Genomic DNA, 18,529 nt, shown 5'->3' on the forward strand with positions numbered 1-18,529 from the left:
AAAACGTGGCTTTAGGACGGCTGCAAGCTAACACATGGGCTGAAAAGTCTCGGTCATTAGTTTAATTGCATTCACCTCTTTTTCAGCTAGTACTAACCTTAAAAAGACAGCTGATAAAATTTCATGATATCTATTCATTAGTCCGTGAGTTATTGCGCTATGAGAGAAGCTACTTTTGTTATTTTCAAAACAACGGATCAAAAATAATTTCGTGTTTTAATTTTACACTGCTTCTTGATGGGAAAAAGTATCTTGCAAGCGAAGCAATGCCTGGAAAAGTGTTACGGGGATTCCACTCCATCAGAAACAACAGTAAAACTATGGTTTGCTGACATCAAACGTGGTCATAGAGACACCGATGATGAACAACGCAGTGGGCGTCCAAATGAGGCAAAAGAAGAGAGGCATGAGAGGACAAAAGATAAACAAAAAATCCAAAAAATCGTTTTGAATGATCGAAAGGTGAAATTTGCGTGAGTTAGCTGACCTCACAAAGATATCAAAAGAATTATATTGCTTGAGCATTTGACTATGAGAAAGTGGGAGCAACGTTTGCCCACTGTTGACCAAAAACAAGAACGATTTGATGATTCTGGGCAAGGGTAAAACTACATGAATTGAACATCGAATTGCTCCCACATCAACCGTACTTGTCAGATTTGGCTCCCAGCGATTACTGCTGTTCGTCGATCTAAAAAATGCGCGCCGGTAAGAAATTTCACTCTAATGATGAAAAGGTTATAGCTGCCACTGAGGCTTCTTCTGAGGCAAAAAATAAATCCTACTACAAAAGTGGTATTGAAATGTTAGAGCGGCGCTGGAATGATTGCCTTGTTCTTTATAAAAAAAATTGCGTTGAAAAGCTAATTTTGAACGAACAAAAAAAACCAGTTTTCGTTGTTGGGCCCGGAACTTTTCACCCCATCCGTGCTTTTGCTTGCGTTTTGTTGAAGGTTGAGCAAAAATTAAAAAAAAAAAAACACAATTAATAATCAATTAAACGTTTAATTAATAAAATATATTCAGTGAATGTAAATCTTTATTCTTTAATTCATTTAAATATTGTAACACCGGTTTAGAATTAAGTGAGTGCAACCTCTGTGAAAATTGTCATGCAAAAAAGGCATATTCAATACAATCAACACATCATTTACAATATTGCAATTAAATCGATTGAACCAAATAAAACTTGTTAAATGCTTATATTCAGTGCTTTTATTTTAATTACTTTCGCGTAACAGTTTTTCCCAATTTCCTATTTCGGTTCTAAGCGATGCCTGCGATTGTAATTTATCGAATACTCTTTTCGTTGCTGGAGTGGCTTCGGATAGATAAACTTCGGTCAATTGTGCTTGCGGCGGTATTGTATCGCACCTGCTTGAGGGCGCTTGAAAAGGTTGTTGAAAATATATGCATAAATACATATGTGCATTTTCACGGTAACGGACGCGACATTTGTACGCTTTTAAGTGCGTCCAAAACAATGAAGACAAAGTAAAAGTTTATATATATTGATATTGTTTTAAAGGGCTGACGGAGTGCTAAATTTTAATATATACGGGAAAGATCTTTTACAAATAAGTACGTAGTTATAAGCAATTATAAAGTGATACGGACGCGACAAAAAATAGAAGTTTTTTTGAGGCGCATTCAGAAATATACAAAATTCAGCAAATTAAGGATAATTTTCTCTTCGTTTTTTTTAATTGAATATAGAAGAAATACGGACGCGACATAGCGGACGCGACAAAATTTTCCATGAGCTAGGAAATAGAATTTTTTTCATTATAATACTTCAATTTTATTGAAAATAAAAAATTAAGAAGAATGTTATTAGTTTTTAGGATGGTCTATTTTAATTATTTTCTTTAATGAATAGCAGTCCGAGCAACTTCAATACATTTACTGTCGAAATATGAAAACCAATGCATACTTTTAACTCCTTTGATATTTGGAACATTTTGCCATCACTCTGAAAGTTGATTAGAAAAACTATCAATTTGTGTTCCAGAGATATACAAAATTTTAACTCCATCAATGTTGTTCTTAGCACATTCATAGAAGCATAAGGCATCACCGAGAATGATGTTTCTTGCTTTAACGATTTACTGAATCTCTACATCATGAATTAAGTCGTTTAAAGGACCAATAGTGTAGTTTAAAGTTATGCGATCGTCTACTTTTCTCCACTGTTTCCATTTGATTTGCGTATCAAATTGATTAATAAACTGTATTGGAACTAGATCGTATTTAATATCGCGTACACAGCTGTCACAAGTATTAGCCATGCACTTTTCACTCATAACGTCGCAGCAAACTGATGTAAGAAATAAATCAGCTTTGGCAGGAAACTGCGGTATAATCTTTGCACAGCCTTCTAGTAAAAAAAATAAAATTTGCATGGTACTTACAGATACACATATTGTGTCGTAAATTATTGATTAACTGAATGTAAGTTGGCTTTAATTAATTAATAATTGACGCGTACACTTCTGTTAGGTGTTTGGCCGAGCTCCTCCTCCTATTTGTGGTGTGCGTCTTGATGTTGTTCCACAAATGGAGGGACCTACAGTTTCAAGCCGATTCCGAACGGCAGATATTTTTATGAGGAGCTTTTTCATGGCAGAAATACACTCGGAGGTTTGCCATTGCCTGCCGAGGGGCGACCGCTATTAGAAAAATGTTTTTATTAATTTTGCTTTCACCGAGATTCGAACCAACGACCTCTCTGTGAATTCCGAATGGTAATCACGCACCAACCCATTCGGCTACGGCGGCCGCCATGTAAGTTGGCTTAGAACGAATAAAAATAGTTTTGCAGACTTTTTCCTCGGTATATTCGGCTTTGAAGAGTTGATATGCTTCTGTTAAGGTCAATCTCTACGACTTTATTTAAAATTTAAGGTTCGCGGTAACGGACGCGACGAATTTCAAACACCAATAAATTTTATTAATCGTTTTTGTCGAGAGTCAATGGCTACTTTTCTTAAGTGAAATAAGTTATTTGCTTAAAGTCTGAAAGCAATTTAAAGTATAAACACTTTTTGCACTAATGAGAATAATAAATGCTATTTTTCGGTAACGGACGCGACATACGAATATAAGCAGAAGTAATCAAAAAAAAACTACCGTTATTCGATCTCCACTAAGTCTCTCTGCTTGTTAAACATTATGTTACTATCAGTAGAAGATTTTTAAATTATAAAAACATCATAGTATTGCTTTGAATAAGGGAGTATTACAAGGAAAAAAGTTGGTATATTTGGTCAAAAGAGTTAGATTTTTGTAAATTTTGTATATTCGTTGTATATTTCGGCTCAAAATTAAAAGAAAAGAAAAATTCTTTTATATTTATAAAGTAAACACATTTGAGATTTATTATTCATCAACAAAAAGTTTTCAGGAACAGTTTGAGTTTTGCACTCGTGGTTGACCTTTTTGTGAAAATGCCCATATGTACCCACATAAATACTCGTATGCATTGAGCGGTCATGTAGGGGGTTTCAGTAAGAGCGTTTCAACTTTTGAACTTTTTTGAATAAAACACAAACGGTTTGACTTTTTTAACTAATTTTTTTTTTTATTATCGAGTTTGAACATATACATTTAAGTATGAAATTCGATTTCTTTTGCATGACCACCGCGTGCACGTCTTACGAAGTCCAATCGTTGAACCCAATTTTCGACCAATTTTCGACCACTCTTTTGCATAAATCGGCCGAAATTCCAGCAATTTCGCGTTCAATATTGGCTCTGAGCTCACAAATCGTCGCCGGCTTGTTACTGTAGACCAATGACTTCACATAACCCCAAAACGGGACGGCTTGTTAAATGGACCGTAAAATGGCCGTAATGCTCTTAAAGTGGCAGCAACAGAACGATTATTTTGATTATTTTCATAAAAAATTTGCACGATTTGCAATCTTTGCTCAAGTGTGTAGCGTTCCATGATTAAATGTATACTAATGAAGTTTTCAAATGACAAGCGAAAAATAAAAAATATTGCGTCGTTCGCCCTCCCCATCGGAAAAAAGTTGAAGCGCACCTATTAAAAAACCCTATACATACATATATACAATATATATGCTCACTCAAGTAGGACAGAGCCAGATGTCGAACGTTGCCGAACGCGGGGGCCGATTGTGCTCTTTGTCGTTCGTTCCGCGCTTTCGCTTGCAGTTCAAGCAAGGTAACGGCGATTGAGCAAGATGGACGGCTCAAACATTTTGTTGTAAATGCCATTAAGTCCAAAAATTCCACAGAACGACGTGGTGTCTAAAAGAAAACGATGTGCATTACTGATAATTTAATTGTGACTCTTGTCAAGTAGTCATCTTGCTTTTATGTCATCAAAGGCCATTGTAGGCGCTAGAATATACGGCGCTACAACCAAGCGTTCTGTGCCGATGGGTAGTTTTCCAAGTATCTTCCAAGCCCAGATGTATACCACACATATGTCTATCTGCAGAGATAAACTTAGACAGAAATTTCCGGAATGAGCGAATCGCCATTCTGAGCTACAGTTAGGCGGCACTCAAGGCACTATAATCCTGTGACATTAAGTCCTCACTGGTCTTTGAGTGTATTGAGAAACTAAATCTAATAGGAACGCACAATCGCACCCGATTAAGTTGAGTCACTGAGCACAGGATTATAACTGGGAACGAAATAGCAGACGTATTGGTGAGAGAGGCTGTGGTCTCGTTAGAAAAAAAGCGAAGCACGGTGGCTGCAAAACATTTTTTTTTTTTTTGGGATGCTTCTCTTGGTATGCAGTGGAGCCTCTGCACCTCATAACCAATAAAATGGACACACTTCAAGAAGTGATACTACCTGCTGCTGCTGATGAGAATATGGCACTTTGGTGGTTTTTTATGCAAGATTATGACACAAAACTCTCCTCAATGTTGGTACATGAATAGCTTTTATAAAATAATCTTAAAGTTATGGATTGGCCAAGCCAGTCACTCGATCTAAGCCGCATTGAAAAACTTTGGGCATATTTAAAAAAGTGAATCGGAAAGGAAAAATTAAAAAATAAGAAGGATTTATGGCAAGAATCAAGGAACTATGGTATTCCATTCCCACAGAAACTTGCCTAAGGATTCTCAATTTTATGCCAAATCGCGTACAAAAGGTTTATGATAATCGTGGTGTACCCAGTGGTTATTGATTAAACTTCGATCATTTAAACCGCTTTTTAATAAAGTCACTAAGTTCTTCTTGTAGCGCATCTATTTTTATTTCATAACTATTTTAATGGCCACATGAATATTTCCTTTTTGTTCCTAGTGCCACTAGTTTAAGTTTTCAAAGATATTTAAATTATTATTTATATTTCTTATATTAATCTATGAAATAAAAGCTATGTAGAATTGAATATCAAAAAATTATTAGTACAAATCACGTATTTAACTCCAAGTTACATCCAGATTAAAAAAGGGAAAACGGATTAAATCTACTAGGAGCGCGAAATTGCATTCGACTCAATTGAGCCCCGGACTAAAAATTCATATCTGGGAACCAAGAATGATAGAAACAAGGTTGCGCCCATCAGAGAGTGCGTGACGTCACATTAGCTAAGTTGTGCAGTGTTGCCAACCATTTGCTCTTCGCAATAAATTTAGTAATTTTTTATACCCAAAATGCGAAAATTTTTAAGTTTCGTGTTTGTTTCTTTTTTTTTAATTTAAAGCTACCGAAACTGTAAGTTAAAAAACAACTGTATTATTAAACAAAAGAATGGGAAGATTTTGGTTTTAATGAAATTTTGTTGATCCTTATAAAATTTGATATTTTGAAAGTGCAAATTTAATTTTTTGCTTCATTTAAGGTTATGCAAGGCCTTTGAAACTCTTTACTTTAAAAAGCGTTTTAATTTACTGACTGTGAATTAAAACCATAGAGGTGTAATCGTTTCTTCCAGTCCTAAATCCTTAGTGGGACATAGTGCATCAAGAGGTGTATTCACAGTAAAAATAAGCAATAAAATACCAGAAAATACTGAAAAAACCATAAATACATTTTTACAAATAGTAGGCAAGGATCTTGTTACATAACCTCGAATATAGCACAAAAGTCGTTCTCTTAACAAAAAACTCATAAATTAAATTGTACGTAACTATAACACAATTATTTAAAAAAAAAACGTACATGTTAAAGACAATTTGTCACGCATACCAAGTTCTTCAAGTAATTCAATAAAAATTTGGTATTTTATTTTCTTTAAATGGGCATTTTAGTGCGATTTTATATCCAAAGCTAGGCAACACTGCAGTAGCGAGAGAGAGTAGCGGGCAATGTGACCAGATGTTAAAAATAGTAAAGCTTAAAACTGAGTGAATTATTGAACTAATTAAAAAAAGTGTACATTTTACAAAATTATAAACGTTACATTTTAATTAGAACAGCCTAGAAAATGTCATGAGGAAAGAACTAAAACTCGGAGACAAAATAAAGATTACAAAAAATGCTAAATCAATTTACGAAAATGGTAATATGGGCATACTGGTGCTAATATGACGTCACTCATTGTCAAATTCGCTGAGAACAAAGTAACGGTACCACGATAGGCGCCATCCCATTATTCTTTCCATCATGCCTGGGAACGAAGTAACGGATGTATTTGGTGGAAGAGGCTGCGGCCTCGAAACTTATACGACATGAGCACTTTCTTGCCATGCAAAAACCCACCATCAAAGAAGAACACTGACATTTTCATGATCCCACGGCAGACGGTTCTTCGTAATCGGAGCAACCCGGATTTATGTACATATGTATATCCGATCAAGGACTGTCACTTCAGCAGCATTCCTCGTATCCTATATGTATGGGGAATGTTTGTGTTGCTACAACATCAACAACCACAGTCATTTTCATAGGTCACTGCAGATTGTGCAATTTTTGCAGTTTCCGCGACCAATTCCCGGAAGCCCCGCTACACTTGTTTCTTGCATGCCAAATTTTAAGAAAGAAAAAAAAACCAAATCTCCTATTCTACTGCTATCACCTTATATGAATTGCGACGAATAGCAGGCAGTACGTCAAGTCATAAACGTTTACCGAAAAGTGCCATACCCAGCCAGAGAATACGCCACCGTAAGCACATTTACCAACAGTTGACGTCAGTATGCAGAAGGTGCTCTTGCGTACAGAACTGTGATTGGCATATAAAATTGAAATTTGCAACAATAGTTGAACTGAATTATAATTATTTAATATAAGTGAATCTGATTCCGAGTTCGGTCAGAATGTTCTATACCCACTCCGGCACGCTAAAAGTATTAATTTTTTTCCACTGAAAAATAAATATTTACTCGTACATGAGAAATGGGCATTACCGCTGAATCTAAGTGAAACGCGTAGCTACTTTGGTTGTGTGCGATATTAGGTTTTCACGATAAACAGGCCCATTTCTGCAGTCGTCTAAATAAACGCATTTCTCTATTTAAATCGAGCCGGTGAGCAATGGTTTTACACGGTTGGTTTTTAGATCAATAAATATGGTACTTTATCTATTTAACTCTATTATCTGTTAGACATGATTTAATCGCGTTGAAATTTTTTACTATAAATTTTTTGGCAATAAAAAATACGTAGTGCTTTTAGCGGTTCTACAATTGCCAGTAGATAACCACGCAAGGCGAAGACACTTGAAAAATAAAATGTAAATACAAAACATTTCGCGCAACTACCTACATACATACATACGTAACTATTTTTTATCTTTTTTACATTAAATCCGCTGCGAGGTTATTTTGATAATAGTTTGAATTCACATGATTCGCCTACAAAGAAAAAAGTGGCTTAATAAAAAAAAAAACACCAACAAACAACAACAACAATGTCACACTGGGACGCTGTTCAAAACAAAAGTTACAAAAAAATTTTCTTTTGGTTGCGGCTTTCCAAAATTATTGCACGCATTTTTCTTTACTACTTTACTATTTTTGGTTTCTTTTTACACAATCGTACGTATGTATGTATGTACGCACTCTCTTTGCTAGCGTCTGCCCATTCCGTCTGTTTAAATAGTGCTAATGTGCAAATTTAACGTGTGTCCGACAGCTTGTCTTTCCATTTCACCATATACATATGTATGTATGTGCATACGTATGTACGCTTATCGTCTGTTCGTACGTCTCTTTGACTACTATGCGCACCGTTAATATGCTTAATTTTTTTAAGCTCGGCTTTAGTGAAATATCCGGTTTGTTTTTAACATAATTTATTTTCGTTGTTGCTCTTGCTATCGCCTTCTGTATGGCTCTATACTGACACACGCACACGTTATTGTAAAAAAAATAGCGAGTTAGATTTCAATTTTGCGACAGCTGAGGTGAGGCTCTTCAGAAAAATGTTTGAGTGATATAAAATAAATAAAAATGTACCCACTGTATACACATACATATGCATATGTACGAATATGCACAAAAAAGTTTGCATGCCAGTAACTACATATGTATGTAATATAGCGAAAGCATAGATTACTTCATTGAATATGAAGAACAAATGACAAATTAAGTTTGGTGGCCACCAGGAAGTGTGTAATGCCAAGTTGAATTTTTACAAACTAGTAGAGAAATGCCTATATTTTATAAGGTTTTATTTATTTTTGTTTATAAACGTGCTCATTACTCATTTTTGCACTTCATCGGCGCTTAGAGTGCCTGCTGGCCGACGTAATCGATAAAGTTCACATGTAAAGCGACTGAAAAAATCCAACAGGACAAGTTTCTTTTGATTTAGCTTTTATCAATACATCCTTTCAAGTTCACACACAAACACATATATTCTTTATAAGCTCACATTTTCGATTTCGCACTGAATACTCCTTGCAAAATTTTATTTTAATTTGTGCACAATAATTTTATTTCGAATATTTACTTTTTATGAAATTAACTATTGAACTTTTCTTCAACGCGTTCCAACACTTTCCCCAATTTTTCCACTGCTCTGGCAGCCGGGTATGACAAACTGACAGCAAATTGGTGGGAGCTCAATTAAAATACCCCTCTCAGTGTTGCTGAGCTGATATGAATTTCTACTCCATTTTCGTTTGTGGAACACAAAGTAAGAAGGAGTGTGTCTCGGCTTAGATTTACTGAAAGAAAATGCTTTCTTGTCTTAATTGCTGTTACTTAAGTATATGCAGATTTTTGCAAAATTGCACATTTATTAGCAGTTTAAAACGAGCAGAACTATTACATTGATCTGTAATTCCTAAGATACTTACATTTATTTAGTTTCGTCTCATATGTTAACTTGTATAGTCCATCAAATATTCATTCCTACATATCCACTACACAGATGATGAGTTAAATTCTTCCCATTTGGTAGCGCGAAAAAACAGCTGCTATTGACAGCCGATTACTCAATAGTCTTGTAGCCACACATTTGAATTAGTGAAATTGAAGTAAAATTTCAATAAAATTTTATCTTAAGCAAAGAAAGTAAATATGCTATCCGTGCGTACAGTGTTGCCATGGAGTCGATCACTAGTTTCCATTGGACAACATGGTTTAAAAACTGTGACAACAACAAAAAGTAGTTTTAGTGGGCACTTATTGACCAAAGTTTCCCATTTAAAAACGCCTCAGCTTGCGCTTGTGGCTCAACAGCATCGTTTCTACTCGTCCGACACAAGTTCAGCAAGCAGATCGAACGAGGCAGGAGATATACGTGTTTACTATGGCAGTTTGGCTCCAAAGATGAAAGCGGTGAAGATATTTTCACTTACGACAAGCTTGGCAGGAATGGCGGCACAACCAATACTAATGGAACAAGGCTTGAAAATTGGTGGCACGCCAATGGCTGTATTCCTGTGTGGTTTCGCTGGTTTCTTCACATTTGTAACACCGTTTTTACTGCACTTCATTACAAAAAAATACGTAACTGAAATTCATTACAATCCAAATACTGATGAATATACGGCAACAACGATTTCAATTATTCTGTATAAGATAAAGGTAGCAATGAGTTTAATTTTACAAAAGAAATTTTTCTATTTTCATTCACATTTACTTGCAGACTAAATTCAAGCCAAGTGACGTTAAGGTGCCTGAAGTACCCGGCATGTTTACATCATTTTTAGTACGTAACAAACCACTGTTTGTTGATCCTGCACTTTTCGAGGACCCTGAGCATTATGTGCGTATAATGGGGTATGACAAGCCGGTGGACTTTAAATTAGAATTATCAGAAAATTCATTAAAACCAGTAAGCACAGTTAAAAAAGAACAATAAAATAGTTACGGTGTAAATAAATTTTAATAAATTGTAAAATAGAGAGTAGGCCAAAAGGAAAGCAGCTTTAATTCCAGGAATCTTAGAGACAGTTGGTTGTTGTTGTTGTAGCAGCATAAACATTTCCCATATTTACATACGTGGAATGCTGCTGCAGTGACAGTTCTTGGCCTGATATAAATCCGGGTCGTATCGGTAATGTAGAACCGCCTGTCGTGGAAACGACAGTTGGTAGTTCTTTGGGATTGCTAATATCTTGTATATGTATTAATATTTCATACCCGGACAATGACTGCGTTTCTCAAAGGCTTTTAAGTGGGATCTTTGCAGCTGCAATAAAATCGGAGCTTTGTGCGTATGACTTTCAACTTTAATGATCAAGAAATGGGTTTCTTCATTTTACCATTGAACAATCGCTTTTCAAGAGGAAAGTACACATCGCATTATAGTAATAAAAATTATTAGCGCCCCCATAAATTTAGTGATTTGCTTGTAATGTTGTAAAAAAGGTATTACATATCTATACTATAAAGGTTAATGTCTGTACGTTGTCCGCGCATCACTACGAAACAACACCAAATGACGTAAAAATTTGTATACATTCATATTTTCACCCAATGAAGGTTATAGGCATGTTTTTATGATGGAACTCCCTTCCCACAGCCCCCAGGCTGCGCCACCACTCTCATTCGTCACTAATAACCGAATATTTGCTTAAATTTAATCTAAAAAATCTTAGTTTTTCCTATTTTCCACTATTTATAGCACACTTTAGACCTCATAATCCGCATTAGCTGTCAACTATGACCCAAATGCAAAGTTCAAAAACGGTTTGAGATAGAAAATTAATAAAAATAATTTTGCTTGATATTTTTCTGATCGGTTATTTTGATTTTATTCAACGAGGCATAGCAACGGATGCCGGGTATTGTAATATTATGGTTATCAATAAAAAAATTTTCTATGAAATTACTGTTTGTAATTCTTTTATATACATATCCTAAATCCCTCAAAACTACTCCTAGGCGAGCGGGGCCGCGGGTTAAAGCTAGTATACATATAAATTCAAACAAAATTTCTCTAGCAAACTGAGTATCAACAACCTCAAACTGCACTTACAGTCAAACCATCAATCACTAGCTTTCAAACTGTTCAAAACAGCTGTTTTTGTTTACTGCGTGATGTATGTACATACATATTTATGAAAGCATGTGTTAGTAATTTCCAAAATAATCGAGAGGAGTGCGTTTAATAAATTACTGGAAATGTCCGATCTTAAGATACTTTTGGAGTTTAGGTGAATAAAATTATTGCATTTACGTTGATGTAAAAAAAAAATTGTTGATTTGTTTGTGTGCTTTCAGTGCAGGTGCTGAACTGCTATTTGGAAACATTAAGAGCCGGCAAGTAACATTGGCGGGCAATGAAAAATGTATGTTTATATTTACAATTTTTCTATTTGAATTAATGGAATTACTCATTTCAGGGACTATACGCAAACTGCTCAAGTGGATGCACGCCAACATTCTGACAGAGCGGCCAGAATTATTCATTCAAGATGATTCAGTGTAAGTGGCTGTAGCAATTAGATTGAAAATATGATTGTGTAGCTTTATTTATGTGTGAATTAGTAAAGGTGCTTCTTCAAAATAGTGCAAACTAAGAGCTCTGCTTTTCATATTATTGCAGGCGGCCCGGCATTTTGGTGCTAGTGAACGACACCGATTGGGAATTGCTCGTAAGTGTTGTCTAAATATGACAGTACCAACCAGGCTATTCTATCCTTGTTGGTACCAACTTTATATTTTATTGATATTTATGCATACCATTTGTATCTAGGGTGAACTAGAATATGAGATACAACCTAATGACAACATTTTATTCATTTCCACTCTGCATGGAGGGTAGATACTGACTGCCACCTACGTTGCTGTAGTATTTATTTTATTACAATATACTTTAATTTTTTATTAAAATTACATCTTAGGATGTTGTTGTATCGTTTTATCAGGCCTTGCCGGGCACGGTGAAGTCAGCGGTCGTTGTCGTCAATCTCATTTAAAGGTAGGTGTGGGTCCGAAGGGAGAGTGCTGCCGGGTGAGGCGCTTAAAGTGGCATGTTAAAAGGTGGTTAGTATCTTTCCGGGTACCTTCATATGGTGGACATATGTTGAGTATGTGGGGTCGTCTCTGGATAGGTAGGTATATCTTGAACGTAATCAGATATTTAAAAAGGATTTTAAGATGGTAAAAAACTACCGATGAATGCCGTTTATAGCCTGCGATGATACTAAAAAATCTGGCGCCATATTTTGTCAGCAGAGTGTGATGAGCATTTATAAAACACGAGGTTATTTCTACAAAATATAATATAAATTATTTGTAGGCACATAAAATTAGCTCAGTGCAAATTGCGTGAGTACAACAAACTCTCTCTTTAATTTTTCACTAAAAAGTTTCATTTTTTGGCTCTAGAGTACGTCTTGTAGCAACCGTTTTTTTTTATCAACAACGATCAGGCAGGTGAATTGGGAACTATTGTCGGTGGTGAAGGTGTTTCTAACTGTTGCAGTTTGCGCAGAACGGAGTATAAATGGTGTCTGGAAAACTTGTCAATAATAATCAATCAATATGTGAGATGATCGATCATTGGAATTTCAGTAAGATTAAAATGCACATGATTGAATCAGAGGTCAGGCACAGCAATATGCTTGGGTACGAGACACTGATTTTTCGTACGTTGACAAGAAATGCAGTTGCGAGCCTACTCCATTGCGCACTTTTTGATGCCAATCCAGATATATTTCTGCTTGCGAGTGCCCGTTGAATGGGTAATCCCACGAAGAGAGTCGAATGCTACTCTCCGTAAATTTGTAGGGGTGAAAAGCCTTACTACACTGAATGATTTGTAGGAAAATATTACTAGTTTACCGTCGACAAACAGAAGTTGGAGCTTTAATCAGGTAGTATTGCTACTAAACAGATTCTGAAGCGTTTCGTCATCTTGCTGAATGCTTTGGGCACTCAGCGTGGTGCAACTAATGGTTCTTATTCTCGAAAGAGCGTATGCCAAAACATTCTCTTCTCCTTTCTCTGGTCGAAAGCATAGACCAGGGGCTTACTATCCATCTTGATGATTAATTGACGTCCTAGGAAATAATTTTAGGGCTGCAAAAATAACCAACAGTTCCCTGTCACATTGAGCTAAGGTTCCTTCAGAAGAGCCCAACTGGCTTCCAGGTGCCATGCTCGAACTGATGCAACTACGTCCTATAGCTGAGTCGGGGGCATCAGTTGTGAGAATGAGCGAAGTAGTTGAAGAAAGGTACGCCATAATACTCTACTTGCATTTTTCTAAAGTCACGTAAAAGTTCCTCATAAAAAACCATTTGCCGTTCGGATTAGGCTTAAAACTGTAGATCCCTCCATTTGTGGAACAACATCAAGGCGTACACTACAAATAGGACGGGGAGCTCGGAAAAACACCTGACAGAAGTGTACGCGTCGACTATTTATTTATCTATTCTTTCAAAGCTCACTCAGATTCTGCACTTTTCGATAATAATTGCTCTAATGGAATGCGTCGAGTAGTGACTGTAGTTCGGAGCCCTTTGACACATTCGCGGTAATTATTAATCATCCCCAGGAGTCGGCGAAGATTAGTGAACGTTTTTTGGGAAGTGGTAAAAGGGAGCTTTATAACCATTTTTGTTAATGGTATAACCTAATACGTTAGCGTCTCCTTCGCCCACTCGCACTTGCTGGGATTAAGAGTAAGCTTGTTTTCACGCGGAAAGGAACATGTTTGCTTCAGATGCTGAATATATTCCTCATAGGACTCAGATTCCACCATGAGGTCATCAATGTAGAAGCCGACAAAGTAGAGGTCTCTCAAATGTCATCCAAGTGGTGTTGAAAGGTTTGAGTGGCCTTGCGAAGTCTCCAAGAACTCGGAAAAAATGGACGCCTTTTCGATTTCTTCTGGAGCGACAAGGATGTGATGTTACGCTCCGTGAAAAAACTGGAACGAAGCCTCAGGCATGCGTAGCAATCAGGAATTGTCTGCGCATTGACTTGTCTAAAATCGCCAGCGGTACATCAACTTCCCAGCTTTTTTAGTACTACATATGAATAGGACTAAATCAGCTCCTGCTAGATGGTCGTATGACACCAATGACCCCAAGTAGCTTGAAGCCATTCTTCGCCACCTTGAGCTTGTCACCGGATAACCTGCGTACTCGTTCCACTACTGGTGGAAGTAAGAGATTGCTGGTCTCCAGTGAAAATGTCGTACTTTCTTATCTCAGTAAGTGCTCGAGGTGTTGAAAGGGACGTAAGTGGATCATTAAGTCGACGTGTCTTGAGGTCTATTAGTAGCCCGTACTAAGCTATGGAATCAACCCCAACGATGCTTGACGAAGACCAGTCGCTGGTGCCCATATATGTGGATGCTGGTTGAACTTCCTGCATATAGCTTGAACCCTAAAATTCCAGTTTGTGTTTGACTACGGCTCGAGGTAACACTGACTCGATAGAGCCAGAGTCAACAAGGATGGGAATGGGAAGGCTCGTCGTGAAAATGCGTGCGATACTCCTTACCGGGCCGTACATGGTGATTACTGTCGCCAAATGCCTGTACTAATTGGTGGCACCTTTGTTGTATTCCCTGTACAGCAGTGTTGGAAGTTTCTCTCTCGAGACCACTAAGTCTTTGTTCGGGGGAGTTTCTGCCGTCCAGGTTCAAATGCGTCTAGGGACTCTGGGCTGCGGGCTGACCCTGCATACTGGCAGACATGTTACGAGAGATGGAGTGATTTTCCATGGCGTTGTCAGCAGCTTCAGCTTGTTCATCGAGTGTGCTGTGGTTTTGAAAGGCTTTGAGAAATTTGCATACGATGCTCAGTATCAGAATCTGCTATTTGCTGCGAAAAGCTCTTCCGATGCGTGGAGAGTTTATTTAACTGGCGATCAACTAAATCCCTGAAGCGCTTGATAAGGTTTGCCCATAGGTGTGGTGTGGTGGTGGTGCTCTGAGAATATAGGAGGGTTCCCTAAGTATTTTAGGCTTCATGGTGTCGCTATTGCTTATGTTACGTGGGGCGGACTGTGCTTCAATGCGAATGAATCAAATCTCATGATCACTGGTCATACATATGTAAATATGTATATAATTGGCTTTTACACTATTTTTGGTTGTTTGCCCGAGCTCGTCCCCCTATTTGTGGCGTGAGCCGCGGTGAGGTGGCCAGTCTATTTTGACTGTCGCGAACTGGCGAGCGACTAAGAGTCACTTTCTTACATATAGATGTTTGTAATGACACGCGAATAAATATGGAATTAGTACCGCGCACTATCGTAATCCACAGGGATCACGTCCGGATCACCAATTATGGAAGTCGAGCTGTTTTCTTCAAATATATAATCCACTGCCTTAATTAGATTATATTTAGTATTTCTTGGATTATAAAATTAAAACAGTGAGAACAACAAACCGTTTCTTATCCTTCTCTCTAAAAAATGCATTCATAGAGTTATGGTAGAGTAACGGCTCATAATAACCGTTTTCTTTATCAATGCCGCCAGAAAGGGACATTTTTGGCAGCTCTTGTGGCGACGCTCTGTGGTCAAACCCCCACAGTTCATGACAGAGTTGCCACACATTGTGGTTGCTTTTTGATTTTTTCTTCGGTTTGGAAGCTAACTACAGAAATTGGTTTGCGTATTTGCTGTGGTAATCAGTGAATGACATAAATACCGCATTTGTCACATAGGCTAAAAGAGTTTTGTTGGCGTTTTATGAGTGCGCTAGCGAAGTACTCGGAATTTGTTGGTTCAATTTCCGCTTCAGAATGCTCAATTCCATGCAGTTTTCATGATGTAAAATTTAACCCTGAATAACCATGTGGTCATTACTGTTCGCAGTGATGGGACTTAATGCTGATATGAACTGCAGTTTTTTTAGAATTTTTTAATGAGAACAAAAAATGCTTACTAAATAATATTTCTCAATTTGACCTGAATGTTTAAAAAATATTTGCAAATTGGAAAAAATGTTTGAATACGTGTACTACATCACCTTCAATATCTTCACTTTATTATCTTACAGGGTCCGCCACTCGAAGTGTAACCAATTAAAAAGCCATAAATTTGGAAAATTACTTTTAGTCAATTCAAAGTAAAAAATGTGTGAAAATAATACAAAATTATGAATCAATTTACTTTTGCTCAATACCACCACTTTTTGTCTTGACTATGACCTTGAGACGGTCTAGAAACGAATCGCAAGATGCTCGAACGTTAGGTTAGATTAGATCAGGCTGGCTGAAAGCCATCACATAGGCCTATTGGTCCTTAATTGTACCAGATGGAACTTGACCCTTACGTTTCCTTGTAGTAGGCTTCTTGTAATAAGCCTGTGTCTTTTGCGAATCTAAGTAAGCTCTAAGCGCTAAGCCCGAGAGATATTCTAAACTCTCATATTGTCGAGCTCCTAAACATTTAATTCGGGCTGAAGCTAATGCTGGACAAGAACAAAGAGTTTCCCTCTCTTGTAGTTCATCGCAAAATCTGCAGCTATCATTGTTTGCAATTCTTGTATGCAAATCTTGTATACGAATGTGGCTTGCAAGAATTTTGGCCCACTCGTGGACAATGACACTTTTCAACGCCTCGAGACAGGTGAATCTTTTGGTTCGGACCTTGCTCTCCAAAATGGTCCAAAGAGAATAATCCATCGGATTCGAATTTGAGAGCCATTGTGTGGACGTTATGCAGTTCGGGGCGTTGTTTTTTAGACATCCTTGGTTCACTCGAGCTTTGTGCGACGGTGCCGAGTCCTGTTGAAACGTCCATGGCTTGCCATCGAAATGTTTGTCTGTCCGCGGCTTCAAAGCAACCTCCAGAATACTTTCCCGATAATATTTCGTATTTATCTTAACCCCAGGCTCGATGAAAACGATTGGAGAGCGACCATCTGCGGTTACAGCGGTCCAAACCATTGCCTGTGGCGAGTGTTGCCTGCTGGTGGCCAATCGATGACTTAAATTCTCGTATGAACGGTCGGTCAAATAAACCCTATCGTGGTGGGAGTTCACGAATTGGTCAATTTGAAAAATTTTCTCGTCAAAAAACACAATGTTCGGAAATTGACCGCTTTCGGTCAAGCGAAGCATCACCTTTGGTCTCTCAAGTCTGACTTGTTGCTGCTTTGGTGTGAGATCATCCGCCTTTTGGATCTTGTAAGGCTTGACTTTGATGCGGCGAATGCCTCGGTCAGATATTTTCAGTTCTTTCGCCATTTGATGGGCACTCCGTCGGGGACTTCGCTCAAGACGCTTCTTCACTTTTTGAACCATTTCACGTGTCGTTGCAGTCTTTTGATGACCACCTCCATTACGATTCGCGATGATACCAGTATCATTGTGACGAATAATGGTGCGATAAACAGAAACTTTATTTACTTGAAGGTGCTCGAGTTCACGAACAATCGCTGGTTGTGATTTTCTAGCCAAATAAAGGGTTTTCCAATAAGAGGTGTTATTTTGAATAGCTCGCTAGTTCGGTAGATGTCACTTTTAAAGCTGTCACTTTTTGATATTTGACAAGTAGAAACTACGCCATTGATAAAAATGGAGCGAAACACGCTTAAACAACGCATTGAAATGATTAAAATTCACTATAAAAATGGTGAAAATGGTGAAGCAGCAGTTACGATGAATGGATTGCGCTATCGAGAGATGATTAACGATTTTTTATGACCGAAATTGGATGGCATTGATCTGGACAACGTTTATTTTCAACAAGACGGCGCTACGTGCCACACAAGCAACGAAACCATTGCTCTTTTGCAAGAATAACACCACTTATTGGATAACCCTTTATAATGCAATCCCACTATTATGTTTGAAATCCATTACTGATTGTCGTTTTTCGCGTTTACTCTCGGCAAGATGCTTCCGCACGTTTGTAAACAATACTCTGGACTGTCATTTAGCCAACTTACCGACAGGTGATGCCCGTTCATCAGCTATGCGAGCGGTCTGAAGTTGGTTACACTTCGAGTGCCGGACCCTGCATAGAGAATAGATGCCGGTGTTGGCGGCGCGAATAATTTTCTACCTCATCAAATGGAAATTGATAGACTTTGTTCTTCTTCTTAATTGGCGCGATAACGTTTGGCGTCAGTCTTTCTTTCTCGTCAAGTGAAGTCAAGTCTTTCTCCACCTGATTTTTTTAATGCAAAGGAGGCCTTCCTCTTCCTCTGCTACCACCAGCTGGTACCGCAT

At 37.7% G+C, this 18,529-nt stretch overlaps 3 protein-coding genes and 1 long non-coding RNA gene across 6 annotated transcripts in view; 2 read left to right on the forward strand and 2 right to left on the reverse strand.

Moving 5' to 3' along the window:
• The window catches only part of LOC128861487 (elongation of very long chain fatty acids protein 6), a 106,055-nt gene extending 97,068 nt beyond the window's left edge, over window positions 1–8,987 (reverse strand). Inside the window, exon 1 of one of the 2 annotated variants that reach the window (XM_054099655.1) lies at window positions 8,809–8,987. The gene's annotated coding sequence lies outside the window, so the exon portion shown is untranslated. The remainder of the gene's footprint in view (window positions 1–8,808) is intronic. The other variant, XM_054099656.1, reaches the window with a different exon arrangement.
• Window positions 8,988–9,305: 318 nt separating this feature from the next.
• LOC128861488 (transmembrane protein 70 homolog, mitochondrial) lies at window positions 9,306–10,266 on the forward strand. Its single transcript, XM_054099657.1, has 2 exons — window positions 9,306–9,968; window positions 10,030–10,266. The coding sequence occupies exons 1-2, from the start codon at window positions 9,459–9,461 to the stop codon at window positions 10,243–10,245; spliced, it is 726 nt and encodes a 241-aa protein (XP_053955632.1). The 5' UTR covers window positions 9,306–9,458; the 3' UTR covers window positions 10,246–10,266.
• Window positions 10,267–11,398: 1,132 nt separating this feature from the next.
• Window positions 11,399–12,226, forward strand: LOC128861489 (ubiquitin-related modifier 1 homolog). The gene is made up of 5 exons (XM_054099658.1): window positions 11,399–11,542; window positions 11,610–11,677; window positions 11,732–11,813; window positions 11,935–11,983; window positions 12,085–12,226. The coding sequence occupies exons 1-5, from the start codon at window positions 11,511–11,513 to the stop codon at window positions 12,151–12,153; spliced, it is 300 nt and encodes a 99-aa protein (XP_053955633.1). The 5' UTR covers window positions 11,399–11,510; the 3' UTR covers window positions 12,154–12,226.
• On the reverse strand, window positions 12,177–15,756 carry LOC128861490 (uncharacterized). 2 transcript variants are annotated; one of them, XR_008454382.1, is made up of 3 exons: window positions 15,339–15,756; window positions 14,844–15,274; window positions 12,177–12,601 (listed from the first exon to the last, which is right to left on the reverse strand). It is a non-coding gene; the product is annotated as an uncharacterized LOC128861490 (long non-coding RNA). The 2 variants fall into 2 exon arrangements; XR_008454383.1 differs by having other exon boundaries at window positions 12,177–12,452; window positions 12,504–12,601; window positions 14,844–15,756.
• Window positions 15,757–18,529: the final 2,773 nt, after the last annotated feature.

The sequence above is a fragment of the Anastrepha ludens genome, chromosome 4 (assembly GCF_028408465.1).
Source record: "Anastrepha ludens isolate Willacy chromosome 4, idAnaLude1.1, whole genome shotgun sequence".
Taxonomy (NCBI): Eukaryota; Metazoa; Arthropoda; class Insecta; order Diptera; family Tephritidae; genus Anastrepha; species Anastrepha ludens.

Excerpts from the sequence above, each read along its gene's own strand:
- LOC128861488 (XM_054099657.1), top strand. The coding sequence starts at position 9,459 with ATGCTATCCGTGCGTACAGTGTTGCCATGGAGTCGATCACTAGTTTCC. Across the intron at positions 9,969-10,029 it reads TTATTCTGTATAAGATAAAG|ACTAAATTCAAGCCAAGTGA; the intron begins GTAGCAATGAGT and ends ATTTACTTGCAG.
- LOC128861489 (XM_054099658.1), top strand. The coding sequence starts at position 11,511 with ATGTCCGATCTTAAGATACTTTTGGAGTTTAG. Across the intron at positions 11,543-11,609 it reads AAGATACTTTTGGAGTTTAG|TGCAGGTGCTGAACTGCTAT; the intron begins GTGAATAAAATT and ends GTGTGCTTTCAG. Across the intron at positions 11,678-11,731 it reads ATTGGCGGGCAATGAAAAAT|GGACTATACGCAAACTGCTC; the intron begins GTATGTTTATAT and ends TACTCATTTCAG.